The 14,167-nt window shown below is 38.3% G+C and overlaps 5 protein-coding genes across 15 annotated transcripts in view; 2 read left to right on the top strand and 3 right to left on the bottom strand.

Annotated features, from left to right (window-relative positions):
* Positions 1 to 4,193, top strand: part of E(bx) (nucleosome-remodeling factor subunit NURF301 E(bx)) — a 15,038-nt gene extending 10,845 nt beyond the window's left edge. For 5 of the 7 annotated variants that reach the window (XM_089468559.1, XM_089468561.1, XM_089468557.1 and 2 more), the window contains exons 8-14: positions 1,016 to 1,309; positions 1,436 to 1,835; positions 1,907 to 2,477; positions 2,553 to 2,696; positions 2,769 to 3,132; positions 3,208 to 3,292; positions 3,361 to 4,193. In XM_089468559.1, coding sequence (XP_089324685.1) covers positions 1,016 to 1,309; positions 1,436 to 1,835; positions 1,907 to 2,477; positions 2,553 to 2,696; positions 2,769 to 3,132; positions 3,208 to 3,292; positions 3,361 to 3,566 — 2,064 coding nt within the window. In that variant the 3' untranslated portion in view covers positions 3,567 to 4,193. Of the gene's footprint in view, positions 1 to 813; positions 858 to 1,015; positions 1,310 to 1,435; positions 1,836 to 1,906; positions 2,478 to 2,552; positions 2,697 to 2,768; positions 3,133 to 3,207; positions 3,293 to 3,360 lie in introns of those variants that run through there. The other 2 variants (XM_018006042.2, XM_089468563.1) reach the window with 2 other exon arrangements.
* Positions 1 to 4,440, bottom strand: part of mthl14 (methuselah-like 14) — a 19,800-nt gene extending 15,360 nt beyond the window's left edge. Inside the window, exon 1 of the mRNA XM_089468577.1 lies at positions 4,300 to 4,440. The gene's annotated coding sequence lies outside the window, so the exon portion shown is untranslated. The remainder of the gene's footprint in view (positions 1 to 4,299) is intronic.
* Vdup1 (arrestin family protein Vdup1) lies at positions 4,371 to 5,685 on the bottom strand. The gene is made up of 3 exons (XM_018006072.2): positions 5,233 to 5,685; positions 4,988 to 5,173; positions 4,371 to 4,932 (listed from the first exon to the last, which is right to left on the bottom strand). Exons 1-3 carry the CDS (start codon positions 5,683 to 5,685, stop codon positions 4,549 to 4,551), a joined length of 1,023 nt encoding a protein of 340 aa, XP_017861561.1. The 3' UTR covers positions 4,371 to 4,548.
* LOC108612953 (osteopetrosis-associated transmembrane protein 1) lies at positions 5,601 to 14,167 on the bottom strand. 3 transcript variants are annotated; one of them, XM_089468585.1, is made up of 4 exons: positions 13,630 to 14,167; positions 13,371 to 13,555; positions 12,956 to 13,310; positions 5,601 to 5,734 (listed from the first exon to the last, which is right to left on the bottom strand). In XM_089468585.1, the coding sequence occupies exons 1-4, from the start codon at positions 13,943 to 13,945 to the stop codon at positions 5,718 to 5,720; spliced, it is 873 nt and encodes a 290-aa protein (XP_089324711.1). In that variant the 5' UTR covers positions 13,946 to 14,167; the 3' UTR covers positions 5,601 to 5,717. The 3 variants fall into 3 exon arrangements, with proteins under 3 accessions (XP_089324711.1, XP_089324710.1, XP_017861566.1); XM_089468584.1 differs by lacking the exon at positions 5,601 to 5,734 and adding an exon at positions 11,790 to 12,365; XM_018006077.2 differs by lacking the exon at positions 5,601 to 5,734 and having other exon boundaries at positions 12,836 to 13,310.
* Positions 7,020 to 12,838, top strand: LOC108612944 (uncharacterized). Of its 3 annotated transcripts, none has more exons than XM_089468573.1 (5): positions 7,020 to 7,094; positions 10,557 to 11,113; positions 11,177 to 11,496; positions 11,568 to 11,779; positions 11,929 to 12,838. In XM_089468573.1, exons 1-5 carry the CDS (start codon positions 7,076 to 7,078, stop codon positions 12,606 to 12,608), a joined length of 1,788 nt encoding a protein of 595 aa, XP_089324699.1. In that variant the 5' UTR covers positions 7,020 to 7,075; the 3' UTR covers positions 12,609 to 12,838. The 3 variants fall into 3 exon arrangements, with proteins under 3 accessions (XP_089324699.1, XP_089324698.1, XP_017861554.1); XM_089468572.1 differs by lacking the exon at positions 7,020 to 7,094 and adding an exon at positions 7,451 to 7,569; XM_018006065.2 differs by lacking the exon at positions 7,020 to 7,094 and having other exon boundaries at positions 10,568 to 11,113.

Here is a 14,167-nt window from a genome sequence, read left to right as displayed (position 1 = left end):
TTTTAGTTGGCTGACTTATAATATATATATATATAATATATATACATTATATATATATATGTATTTGAATCGGAGGCAGTGCTGGTATTTTAATACCAAATGGCAAAAAAAAAACGACGAATTTCTACCCCTACGTCCCGCGTAAGCGCATGCAAAAAATCTATAAAGAATATATATACATATATATATAAATATATCTATAAGATATATGTATGTATATATATATATATATATATATATTTATATACGAATTAATAACACAAAGGCTTAACCATATTTGTAATCATCTCATCTAAATCGAAATAAATTTTTACACTTAAAAAAAGCGAAAATACCAGAGTTTCACATACACACACCCACACTAACACAGACACGCAGTCAGTCAGTCAATCAATCAATCACAGCTCATACACAAAAAGACGTTAAATAAAAGAACAAAAATAAAAACATTTTTGCCGCAATTTTCATTATAAATATTTTAAAAGCAAGCTTTTTTTTAAAAGAACTAACTTTGTACCATTAAAATTCAATTTCGAATACCTTTTAAAAAATACAAATCCATGCTGCCACTAATTAAAAATATATAAAATTAAAAAAAAAAAAAAAAAAAAAAAAAAAAATACAAATAAAAACAAAATCCAAAACGTTATCAAATGCATTGCCTTAAAAATATCCGTGTGTCAACAACTACAACTCCCAAAAAAAAAAACTGAAAAAAATCACGTGTTAATCTCTTCGTCAAACCAAACCAACTACTACAACAACATCTCAACCACAAACTCTACTACAAACCATAACAAAAATCGTAAAAAGGTTGCCTGGAATAAATACTACAACTGATCTCTGATTAAAGCCAGGTAGGTGCCTACTCATATCTACCATTTTAACATGCCTTAAGTCTCTATCAGTTGTAATCGATGTATCTATAGCTAAATAAATGTATATCTAGATCAAATTATGATTATTATTAAATTGGTGTAAATAATATATGTTATATACTATAATATACGCATAGGTTGGTGGCGTCTCAATTGTGTACGTTGTAAACTCGAATTATGTTGCGCCAGGCGGCGATCCAGCTAAGCCTGGTGGCAATGATGATGATGATGAGATAATTGTTGTATGCAGTCCGCCGCGTAAGAAGGAAAGAACTCTACCCGCGATTTCTCCAGTAAGAGCCGAAACATCAAGCGAAACACCTATGATGTTGGCCAAGTCAAGTGAAACGGCTAGCTCCAATGATAATGCATGCAACAGCAACAACAACAACAAGAACAACAGCAACAGCAAGCAGAACAGCAAGAATGATGTTAGTTTTAAGTCAGAGGCCGAAAGTAAAGAGTTAACTGTAGTTAATGAACAAGCTAATCATGATCATGTGCAGAAATTAAATGAATTTGATAGTGCTAAAGCCGTCAATCGATATATATTGCAGACCAACGATAACAACACCAGCATCAACAGCAACAACAACAACAACGACGCCGCTGCCACCGCCACCGCGCCTACAGCTACTAATGAGGCAATCGCCCCAACCACCAACGACAGTGGTGCAGCAGCAAACAGCACAGGTGCCGTTGGCAATGGCATCGGCATCGGCCTCGACTCCTCCACTTGCCTTACCCAAGCTGATAAGCATAATAGCATCAACACAACAACAACAACAACAACATCAACGACCAGTAACAGCAGCAACAACAACAACAACGCAGCTGGAACAACTACTACGGAGGAGAACGTAGACTATGCCGTAGCGGCATCATCGGGTGATCTCTGTGCCACATCGTCGGAGCGAACCGAAGATTTTGTCGTCACCAGCGGCTATATACAAGAAAGTAAGCCAGATTATTGAATAGCTTGTTTCACAATATTTGTATGTTATATATTAATCGATCATCTCTTGCAGCTATCACAAATGTACTCAATCAGGGCAATCTGAGTCCCGAGCTGAAAGAGAAATTGGTTAATATGCGTACGAAGCAGGAGCAGCAAAACTCTCAGAACTTGGGCGAGAGGACGCCAGCAGCAAATAAATCGAATGCGACAAATGAGTCTGCCAGCACCTCGTCTAGTCGACGACGCACTGCCTCGCGGCACAACAATAACGACGATGATGAATGGAAGGTGCGTACGCCATCCAAACGTCATCATGCCTTGCCCGCGACCAGCCAGAACAACAATAGCACAGTGAAGAGCAGTCGTAAATCAGTGGCATCACTGGAGGATGCCGCTAACCTGAGCGAACCGAAGCAAACGCAACTGGAACGCCATAAAGATCTGCTCAAGAAGAGCATCCTACGGAAGCGTTCGCTGCTGGAGCGCAATTTGCAAAATGAGATCCGTGAGGAAGTCGAGGCAAAGACCAATCGACATGTGCGTGCAATGAGCGCGACAACGCCAGAGAAACCGACAACCGACAATGAACGTACGTCAGTGTTCGCTGAACGTCTGATGGATCAGAATACGGAGCACAAACGGTTAGTAGTAGTATATACATATGTATATATGTAATATAATTTCTATATTGACATCAAATATAATTTGTATTGCAGTCACTCCAAGCCTTCAATTGCGCGTAGTCTTGGCGCAGAGCCATCAACGTTGCACAGCCGGCACAGTGTGGGCCGGCCCAAGAAGATGACACGCAAGAAGGAGAAGCTATATTGCATATGCCGGAAGCCCTATGATGACACTAAGTAATACACAATGAATAAATGCCTATACACTATATATATACTTATATATGTATCATCATTATATAATTGTAGGTTCTATGTCGGTTGTGATCTGTGCAGCAATTGGTTCCATGGTGATTGCGTCAATATCACTGAGGAGGCGTCCAAAAAGCTAACGGAATTCATTTGCACCGACTGCCAGAAGGCGCGTGAGACGCAGCAACTGTACTGCAGCTGTCGGCAGCCTTACGATGAATCACAATTTTATATTTGCTGTGATAAGTGCCAGGACTGGTTCCATGGCCGTTGCGTTGGCATCGTTCAAAGCGAGGCGGAGTATATTGACGAGTATGTCTGCCCGGAGTGCCAGCGTAATTCGGATGCGAATATCGCAAATATAAAGAGCCTAACGCAGAGCGAGGTTATTGAACTCAAAAGCCTAATCAAGCAAATACAGGTAATGCGTTAATCAAACTAAAAGCCAAGTTAGCTTCAAATCTCTGACGTAACTATTTTCATTTCTCTTTTGCAGTCCCACAAAAGTGCCTGGCCATTTATGGAACCGGTTGATCCGGAAGAGGCACCGGACTATTACAAAGTGATTAAGGAGCCCATGGGTATGATTTCCTATATTATTATATCAGATTTAAATTCTAGTCTAAAGACTTGCCTCTCTCCTGCACAGATCTCAAGCAGATGGAAACGAAACTCGAATCAAACACCTATAGTAAGCTCGCCGAGTTCATTGGCGATATGACGAAAATCTTTGATAACTGCCGCTATTATAATCCCAAGGAGTCCTCATTCTACAAGTGCGCCGAGGCACTTGAGTCGTTCTTTGTACAAAAAATCAAGAGTTTTCGAGAAAATGTTGTTGGTCAAGGCAATTAAAAGTCATTTGATTGTTCAAACAATTGCAACAAAGGCTACAATGGATTGAGTTGGGTTTAACACAACCAAAAGCAAACACAAAAAACAAATTATGATTTTAGGTAAAAATATAATAATAAATACTTTTACTAAAATTAAATTAAAATATACGTAGAGGTTAGCCTGCGCTAATATACACATTTAATTTTAAATACATATATATAGTAATATATATATATACCATATATAAGTATAAAAGTAACTGAAGCTAATCTATAAGTAGCTGTATTCTTTTATCATCTATAAATTTAATATGAATTTCGTAATTAATTTCAAGTACTTTAAGAGTTGAATTTTATGTGAAGAACCAGAGCAGCAATCTACGTAGTTTTACCTAATGTACAGCCAAATATGAGATGTAAATAAATAATAAACATACACACACACACACACACGCATTTGTTTTGATACATATGTATGTACTAAGTATAACAATCTACAATATACGTGTAGCATATGGTATATATATAAGATTTAATGGATTTATCACTATATTGCCCAAATTTGTGAACGCGTAAGGCGAACTTGTATCACTGTAGGAGCAATTGTATTATATTTGTAAATAAAAAGAGATCCAAGTAAACTCAAGTTATGGCTTATGATATGGAATATATGAAATATATCAAAATTAGAGAACAAATAAAGGCCTAAGGATTTGGCGATTAAAGGTCAAGATAGAAAGATGCATACATACCTGTATATGCGTTGTATATAGATACATATATCTGTATAAGTATTGGAAACTATAATTGAAACGTCAGCTCATTTTTCGGTTATCTCCAAGCCGGTTACGCCCGACTAGAGTCCACTTAATTGTTTTTTAGTTTTGTCATCCTCGAAGTTTTACAAATCATTAAGAGAGAGTTAAATAAGTTATAAATTAATGTATGGCAAAAAATATTAATCCAACAACTGATTCTTTTGTTTTGCATCGCATCGAGCGTTAATTTGCATTTGGCTTTTCGTGCAGCCACGGACGGAATATGGGCAATGTCGAAGGATAATGTGTGTCCGGCTTTAGGACGGATTCGGGCCAAGTGTTGGACACATCATTGGCATTATTGCGGAACGGATATGTGGCCAAGACGATTGGCAGTTGCAATTTGATTTCCTTTTCCAGCGACTTCGGCTCGATGACGAAGAAGACGTCGTATGTGATTTTGATCAGATGGCAGCCATGCAGATTCGTTGGTGGCAACGGCGGCACATAGAGGCTATCATTGTGCCATTCGTCCTTGCCGCCAGGACGTATCTTGCCACGCACCAGCACGGCCAGAGCGCGCTTCTCCGTCTGAACTGTCTTGCCGCGTGCCAAGTACTCAATGGTCTATAAGGCAGTATTGAATTAGCTTGGAGCGAACTTTAAATTATCCTCAACTTACCTCAGTTAGTGATGCCTTGGTTCGTTTTATGGTTACATTGCTAGCATTGGATATGAAGGCTGTGACGAGTATATTCTCACCGGGCACATAGCCTCCGCGATCCAAGACCACGCGGCATTTGATCTGACCACCGCCCACACAGGCAACCACGCCCAGTTTGTGTTCCACCTCGCAAGTGAAGGGTTGCTGTTGGGGAATTTGAAGCAAAGATTAGCTTAGCTTTTCTGGCGTTCCGATATATTTACCGATAGTATTGGTTTCTCCAGGTTCAAGTCAATGGGATTCATAACAATAAAAACTTGATGGTTCTTGTGTGTCAGACCTTTGGGCTCACGCAAGGCTGCAGTGCAATAATATTGTATCCAGCCGAAGCTGCCCAGGAATGTGGAGGGCAGGCCAATGGGCAGCCCCAACTTGAAGGGAAAACTATGTATGCCAGGCGATAGTATCGCAGGACCCTGATCCACATCGCCCAGCAAACGCATGCGAAAATCTATGTAATTCTCTTTGTCGTAAGTGCGTTCCTGTCGCCCCCCAGCACGCACCACGCCCTCACCCACCACATGGAAATGCAGACCCAGAGCTGGAGTCTCATCTTGTAGTTCTATGAGCACGCGTCCCGATAGAAACTGACCCGGAAAGTACAGCAGCGACGAATTATCGAATATAATGAGAAATTTCAGTAATTTTCGAGGCATATTTCGGCAGCTTCAATAGTTCAGAGAAACGTTTACGACCTTGAAATACCTGTTGTATGTAGGTAGAGAAAAAAACATTGAATTAGCATTGTTTAGTAAAAGCTTAAGGGGTTTTTTTTTTTTTTTTTTTTTTAGATATATATGTATCTAATGAACTCATTGTGTCTGAGAGAAATTTCGAATTAGTTTTATAATTGCCATTAAATGATGCAAAAAATCAACGCAATTAAAGCTTTTCCCTTTTTAAATGTCGCTGCAAATTGTGCTTCATTATACACACACACACACACTCACACATACCCACACGCGGCATATACTTATATATGTACATATATATACATATTTTCGTTTGAACAATCCGCTTGTGGCTTTATAAACGTGGGTGCAACGACAAAATGCTTATATACTCGCACAACATCCGAATCCACTCATATACTCATTGACGTTTTGTTTGAATACCTCTCGTACCTAGCTTCGTACGTTGCGCTATTTATTGCTTTATGTATTTTTCTTGTTCGTTTATATTTTTTTTATTGCTAGTGCTGCTGCTGCTTCTTCTTCTTTATTTTTAAACTATCTCAGCTGCGCAAGCGCTTTGGGCCCGCTCCAACAAGTTAACAGCGCGCACACTGACGATTGTTTAACAACTAAAGCTGTTACGATTTTCAGCTAGCTTAGTCGACTCGGCTTCAATTCTAGAGATGACACAGAGGTTCGTGTTTACACAAGCGAACAGTGGAAGCTAATGACGTAGGTTGGACGACCTTTAGTCAAAGTAGATGGTAAGCAAATATATGAAACTACAAACCAACTACGCCTTTTATTTCCTAAAATATGTACAAACGAAATAGAAATGTAAAATATATGTAAATGATTATTGATGATACGTACATGCAGAAAGTTAATTATATTATTATTATACTCAACAATTTTTGGAAAATGAATTAAAAATAAAATTAAAATTATAGTTACTATATATTGAAATAGCTTTGTTTTTATTGTATAAATATGTATTTAATAAGCAAGCATTTTGCTACTACGTGATTTACCAGAGCTTAAATATCTTTCATTTGCACATCTCTATTCAAGCTCTCTTCTAACTACACACATTCAGGCTTATATATGCCTGTTGCGTTGACGCTGAGTCAAAATACAGGTTTTCAATGCTCAGAGCGTGTGAGAGAGCAGAGAGCAGAGGTGAAATACGCTTGACTCTAACAGCGTAAGCTAGTTGCACTCAGCGTGGTGAATCAAGAGGTGAATATAAGGCAAGATTCAAATTATTAGGCTACTATGATCAGTGTATAAAAGAGCTTTATATTTTATAATACAATGTTTATTTTTGAACATAAATAAATGTAATATATTTTTAAATAATATGGTTATTTAAATGTGCTCATTAAAAAAAAGTAATTTAATAAAATAAATATATTTATTATAATTATAATTATAATTTAATTTACATATATGTAGATTTTTAGTTAAAAAGAATTACATTAAAATAATTTAAATATAAATATCAATATAAATGATCAATTATTGAAATCAGTTTGCTTTAAACTTTCAACCGCGATCGTGAGCTTTTGAAGTCAACTTCTCAAGTTATTACAATTTTGGGTAACTATTGCGATAGTTACAACCACTAAACTGAAAGTGAAAGGTTAAAAAGCGTAACAAAAACAAACCTGTAGTCATGATAAAATAACAACTTTTTGCAAGTGTAAGCAATGCGATGGAGGAGGAGGTGGAGGAGGAGGACGACGACGTCACGTTTTAAACGGACTAAACCAGACTTAGCGACAACAGTTGAATAACTTTGGCAAAGTGTTGCATAGTGCCAAACTCGTTAGATGCAAACGGCTGTGCTACACTTAAGAGCTTTTGGTAATTGTCTGTTTTTTTTATTCACTATTTATACACCTGAATCTGTAGTTTCATAATACTTCGCAGCAGAGACAAACAAACAAACAATCGACTGCTACAAACGCATATAATTTATGCGGCATCGAGTCTAGATCGTTAAGATCAAAGAGAGCAGAATAACCAAAACTTTTAAGTTGCGTGTGAGTGTGTTTAGCTATGTTGTTCATGTGTGACAGACTGTAATGGGAGCGAATTTGAAGCAGCACACTAATTTAATGACTTTGTACGTGTGTGTGTGAGTGTGCCAGCTGGAGTGCTTGAGTCTGAGTCCGTTACGTTAACTAAGCTGTAAAGAGAACAGAAGTAACCGAATTTTATTTGTATTTGTGTGACACACTGTAAGAAGTCCGAAGAGTGCAGCAACACACCAACCATTGTTTATCACTGGATATTAAAGCGAGTGTGTGTGAGTGAATGTGTCAGCTGAAGTGTTTGAGCTTAGCTCCGTTACGTTAAGCTACGACTTTGTATTAAGAGTGAAGAGAGCAGAAGTAAAAGAATTATTGTATTGAGTCAGCTGTGTGTGTTGCAAGGAGAGCAAAGAGCGCAGCAACACACAAATTTGTGTTTAGCTCTGTATTTAATGACGTTTGTGTGTGTGTCTGTCGACACAATATTAGCTAAGTTGGTCCACTAGCAATGAATGTATTTATGTGTGTAATTATGTTTGTCTATATGTATTTAAATAATGCTCGGCTTGTGTTGAAGCTCTTCAGCGTGAAGCGTGAGTTTCTCTTCAAGCTGCACCTGAGAGCTGAAAGCTTTTTCTATATGTCGTTTTTTCTTCTTTTTTTGGATTTTGTCTTCAGTTATAAAGTCGACGCCAAAAGAGTTGGTTGGGCTTGGCGGCGGGCCAGCAAGCAGTTGTAGCAGGTGTAAATACGGGGCAAAAAAAGAAAAGCAAAAGACGATGTATGTTTATCTATAAATATATAATTAAAATATAAACACCTTAAGAAATAGTGTGCTGCATTAGATCGTAACAAGTTTTTAATGACTGTCAGTGAAATAATTGGTGAAAACATGAAATCGGAAGTCGAAAACAACAATAAACACTGCCATCAGAACAAGTCCAACAACAACAGTAAACAACAACCATATCAAGCGCTTTGAAGCGTGTAGTTTTTGGCTTTAGTTTTTTGTGTGTGTTAGCTTAAGAAATAAGAACCGTTATAATTGCCACTTTTATGTAAATCAAAAGAGTTGTTATACTCGTTCGTTCCAATGAAATGAAAGGAGTAGATGGATGTTGTGTAATGTTAATGTTAATGTTTAGTGGCCTCTTTTTTTCGGAGATTGCTCGAATGCTGTACGCCTATTGTGGGCGTGGTAAATGTAGAAAAAGAAGCTGTAACTGTGGATTCTCCAAGAATTATGGAGTTTATTGTTTACGAAATGAAAGGAATTTATAGACTTTGAATCGTAGAGATTGTTCATTGATATATATTCATATACGCCATTGGGGGCGCGGCAAAAGTGAATAAAATACTGTTGTGTCTGTTTAAGAGTTATGGAAAGAAATATGTGATTTGTATGTAATCTACATTGGACTCTTCGAGATTGTTTGGCTATTATACATAAATGATTTTTGTGGGCGTGGAATGTAGGCAATCTGATAAAACGTACTGAATTGTTCAGCTCTACTTATAGATCTACAAAAAAATATCCAAATTACATAAAACCACTTATCGACTCATGGGAAGTTAGAAAATGTAATTTAAGTCATTAATGTCGTGAGCGAGTATCCCACAGTCAGTACCACTCGCATCGACTACCTCTCTGTGGTACTTACAGTCATTTCCAAATTATATTCTCTGAACAATGTTTGTTAGTTAAGCTTCACGCGTACTTTACAATGCTACGATGTAACTTTCTAAACCCAAGCTAGATTCCACGCTCTCAACGTGATTTGGCCATTACAAGTGGAAGCCAAAGATTTGTCTACACTGGATAGTTGTGCTGGCCGGCCAATGATCAATTCGTATTATGAATGCGATAAATTACTTTGGTCATTTTAGTGCTTCCATTTTAAATGCCAAACAAACTTCAGTTTTGGGTGTGGTAAACCTGCTGGTGCTGCTGCTGCTGCTGCTGTTGTCTGGTTACTAACGAGCCGTAGCATGGCCAAAATGCCATGGTGTCGGCGATTTGTAATTCTGCTCAAGTCACAACATACACCCATTGCTAGTTATATATATGTATCTGTGTATATAGATATATAGATTTCTTCCCAGCGCTCACTTTAATTTGTAAAGTCCGAAAGCCTCTTTACTCTGGACATGTGTAAAGACTGCCTGTGGTTTAGATTTATGGAGATTAGGCATAATAAAACCCTTAGGCAGTTACTTTTAGAACTCAATCGGGCTACAGATATTACGAAAAGTCTAATGGGAAGTAGATCCTAATTGCCTTTCCAATTTAAGGTAATTGTACAAAGAAACAGAAGGCGTTAAATAGTTTAGTATCTACTTTATACATACTATATTTTATACTATGTATACCATATAGTTCAGATCGAAATCATAAGATCGATAATAGAAATGATTCTATATTTATTTGAATTAATTATATTACCGGTCTGTGCATTTAGGGTATATGCTAGTCGGACCCTTTCATTACATACTCGATTCTCGTTTTGTGCAGAGTTTTGTAAATATCACTTTCATTTGGGAAATCAAACAAAGCAAAAGCAGCTCTCTTACGGAAGTATTTTTTTTTTTTTGTTTCGCTTTGATTTGTGACTCAGCCGAGAGAAGCCAAAGGAATTAAGTCTTTGATACCTTCTACTCTCCACCTTTCCTCTGCCTTACATTCGAGTGTCTACAACAAATGGTTCAAGCATGCATTTAAGACAAACGCATTTATATCTCTTTCTTCTCTCTCTCTCTCTCTCTCTCTCTCTCTCTCTCTCTCTCTCTCGTTCTCTTCCTCCGTCTGACTCATTGCAGTGCCAACGATAATGCTGAAGCAGGAATCAGGACTTTTGAAGAAAGCGTCGGTCACAGTCGTTGCTCCAAATTCCAACTACGCACACTTTTTCAAGCCGAACGAGAGAATTTCTTGTAATGCTGACAGTGACCCGAGCCCGGATGTGCGTAGTACTGGGGATAACTTGATAGATCAGATTTCAGTCACAATTGACGGGGAGAAACATTGGGTCTCTGGTGTGGATGCAAACACTACGTGTACCGATCTGATATGTGCGCTACTCAATTACAAAGATCTCGAGGGGAAGAACAATGAACATTTACCAATATACAATACGTTATCCAACAAATTGGGTAGATCCATTCATACATCTAGCCAAAACACAAATCACAAAGCAACAACAATAACAAATACCAAAGAAAACGAACAAACTTCTTATAGCAAGGGTCTCAATACTAACCTACATCAATACGTAATTGTTAAACGATTGCGGGACAGTCGATTCGAGGAATATTTAGATGGTAGCACTCGACTAATGGATGTCATACCAACTGCAGATAAACTGACCAAAAATCAGGTATATATTAATAGATTTTCCCATTAAGTTATTTGATATTATTGAAAATACACTATCTACCAGTGTGAGCTCCAGCTTAGGAATCTTGCATCCGATACTTCCGCGCGCTTTTGTAAACAGATGGAAAGCCAAATGTTCTCAATGCTCTCCATGTCGACCGATAAGGACAGCGGCATGGGCAGTCCCGTAGGCAGTGCGCGGAGTGAACGGTATCGTAGACGTCGAGGGAAAGCACACAGAATGGGCGTTACAGAAGGCACAGCATTACCAAAGCACACCAAACCATTGCAGCCGCAGCCGTGCAATCTAAATCCAAATGAGCATTTGTTGAATATTATACTGGCCCAAGACGAAACCATCAAGAGACAAATCTACCTGCTGAAGTAAGTTGGACTCTCACCCTCTTTTATTCTGGGAATATCTCTGAAAGGTCTTATCTGTCCCTACATTCTAGCCAAAAGGAGCAACAGATCTTAAAGATTGAGGATGAAAAACACCGAGCGAGGGCACAGAAGTTGGGTAAGAACTATTTGATCGACACATATTTAAATGCACTAGGTAGAGCGCCAGATAAAGAACTAGATAGACCTGATTTGGAAGATCAATGGGAGTGCGTAACAAGCTCCCATAAGCTCAATAGCCCACATCCTGCGTGTATTCATGAAGGTAAGAACACTTTGTGAACTACAATTTATTTATGCATACAAAAATTAATTTGTAAATTTTATAATAGCTGTAGCAAAATAAAATTATTATATTATATAGTTTTTGGTACATAATTAATGTTCATTAAAATATTTATATACTATTTATAGTTGATGCCAACCAACCCGCTGAGATAGTTTCTAATATTTCGCTCGATGCGAATATTTATTGGCTGGAAAAGGTTTACACTTTAAATGTTCGACTCCAACGAGAGGAAGAGGAACTGCTCCGGCTGCACGCCAAGGTGCGTAAACATCAGATGCGACTCGCTTACCACACCAAGGACGAGGTGTTGCAGCAAATCGATAGATTGGATACGAGCTTGGCCAACCAGGTGAACGACATCTATAGGATAGAGCGTCAATTGTTAATGGCCAATGAGCAGCTGAAAGCCAAATTGGGCGTCCTCGAGAGTTTGGGTAATGAGCTGGAAGTGATGCCAGGAGTAGATCATGAAATGTCTGCTGAGACAACAGCTCTAACTCGGCAATTAAATGATGATATAATCGCACATCGGAAATCTATAGCAGAGCATTTGATTCAAAATCTACAGGAAAAGGAAGGAAGACAAAATTATGTCAAAAACCTTATCAAAAATGATGCCAATGGACGCGATCAGACGGATGCCAAAATGTTAAAGAAACAGTTTTTTTTCGCTGTCGATAAGCCTGAAACTTTACATCAAGAAAAACAGCCCCAGACGAGGTATACATCGCATAATGAAAGTAATAGGCTTTTGGGCTATATCGATCCTGACATTGATATAGAAAACTTTGGTACGCTTGTTTAATTGTTTATAATAAAGCGTTTCAATTTTATGTTGTTCCAATATTGCAATACATCATATTTAGTATTGCAATATTGGAACAATTCGGAAGCTATCCAAAGTATGTAGTATGATAGATATCTTAAGAACTTAAGCTGTATATAATCATTGTTCTGAGCAAATATAAAAAACAGATTCACGATCAATATCACACTTAAACAGCTCATAATAAAAGGTCGTACAGTTAAGACTAATTTTTAAGGTAAATTTTTTTTACATTTCGTATAAAATTGGCATAACATATAAGTATATATGTCTGTGTGTGTCATGCATTAGAACTTATTTCGGCGAATCCCCTAACAGTTGCTTACTTTGTTTTGGATGTAGAATTGGTTCATCATCGCTCGATAAATCGGAATCACGTGTAGCTAACAGGTTCGATATTTTATTAAACTTTGAGTCCACAACAGCTGGCGGCACCGTCGGAGTTGATAGAATAGCAGCTGTAATGAGCTGAGATGTGGACGGTGCATCCAGTTCCGGCTCCTGCTCGTTGAGCAGCCCGTGATTTGCCTCTCGGCGCTTAGTGAGCACAATGGCGCCGCTGTAGAGGAGGAGAATGGGCAGCACGGCGACAACGACGACGGTCGTCAGGAACGTGGACATTTTCACTTCACGCTTGCAGCACTTTAGATCCTTGGACCATAGGACGCGCGTTTTATTCATCTAAAGGGGATCATTTAGTGAAAGAGCAAGAATTATAGCGACATTTAGCTTAACACTCACTATATCCTGCATGTCAAAGCACATTTTGCCATTGCTCTCCTTATCCAAATTCTTGTAAAAGTTGTTCATGTTTATATATTCAAGCAGACAGTTGGTGCACTTGCTATCTGGGTGCTCCGCCAAGCAGGTCGAGAAACTGTCATACAAACTTGTAAAGTTCCCGGAGTTGTTGTTCTTGAAGCACTCTATTCATAGATGCAGTACACAATAGATTAATAATGTAAATCATGTGAATCATAGGTGGATTAGTCAGACTTACCCTCGCAATAGGCACGATCCCACAGGCTCTGCAGCATACTTTGTGTGGTTGTCAAGATATTCAGGCGATCTGCGTCTGTGTAAATTTTTGAGCAGCTTTTCATCAGATCGCTGTAAGATGTTGACATTTCGTCAAATCTTACTTTGCAGCCATTGCACAGGCGCTCGTCCTGAACGGGCAGCGCGTGCCTCGTGTTGCAGTAAACGAATTCCATTTGAGCGTTGGCCAGTTCACGCAAGAGGTCTGTACAAGTTTTGCAAAGACTTGGCGTAATTATGCAGACAATGATAATAATTATTGAAACTAAAGCCCGCATCGCTAATGTTGTTTATCGTTTCGCTGTTGATTGTTCACTAAAGAACTAGTTGGTTTATGGTCACCCAAAAAATAAAACATTATCAGTGCCATTTGAGCATAACAGCCCAACTTTTCTCTTCGTGCTCTTTGTAATGGTTACTTCTGTTATTCGCCTTTTCCTCTCTCTCTCTCTCTCTCTCTCTCTCTCTCTCTATCGCTCTCATTAATTTTCATACTCGAT

Source organism: Drosophila arizonae, chromosome 4 (genome assembly GCF_054131065.1).
Source record: "Drosophila arizonae isolate 15081-1271.41 chromosome 4, UAZ_ARI_1.0, whole genome shotgun sequence".
In the NCBI taxonomy this organism is placed as follows: domain Eukaryota; kingdom Metazoa; phylum Arthropoda; class Insecta; order Diptera; family Drosophilidae; genus Drosophila; species Drosophila arizonae.
This window is presented reverse-complemented; position numbering and strand designations above follow the sequence as displayed.

Excerpts from the sequence above, each read along its gene's own strand:
- Vdup1 (XM_018006072.2), bottom strand. The coding sequence starts at position 5,685 with ATGCCTCGAAAATTACTGAAATTTCTCATTATATTCGATAATTCGTCG. Across the intron at positions 5,174-5,232 it reads TGGAGAAACCAATACTATCG|CAACCCTTCACTTGCGAGGT; the intron begins GTAAATATATCG and ends ATTCCCCAACAG. Across the intron at positions 4,933-4,987 it reads CCAAGGCATCACTAACTGAG|ACCATTGAGTACTTGGCACG; the intron begins GTAAGTTGAGGA and ends ACTGCCTTATAG.
- LOC108612944 (XM_089468572.1), top strand. The coding sequence starts at position 7,536 with ATGCAAACGGCTGTGCTACACTTAAGAGCTTTTG. Across the intron at positions 7,570-10,556 it reads GCTACACTTAAGAGCTTTTG|TGCCAACGATAATGCTGAAG; the intron begins GTAATTGTCTGT and ends GACTCATTGCAG. Across the intron at positions 11,114-11,176 it reads ATAAACTGACCAAAAATCAG|TGTGAGCTCCAGCTTAGGAA; the intron begins GTATATATTAAT and ends ACTATCTACCAG.
- LOC108612953 (XM_018006077.2), bottom strand. The coding sequence starts at position 13,945 with ATGCGGGCTTTAGTTTCAATAATTATTATCATTGTCTGCATAATTACG. Across the intron at positions 13,556-13,629 it reads GGATCGTGCCTATTGCGAGG|AGTGCTTCAAGAACAACAAC; the intron begins GTAAGTCTGACT and ends ATCTATGAATAG. Across the intron at positions 13,311-13,370 it reads GCTTTGACATGCAGGATATA|ATGAATAAAACGCGCGTCCT; the intron begins GTGAGTGTTAAG and ends GATCCCCTTTAG.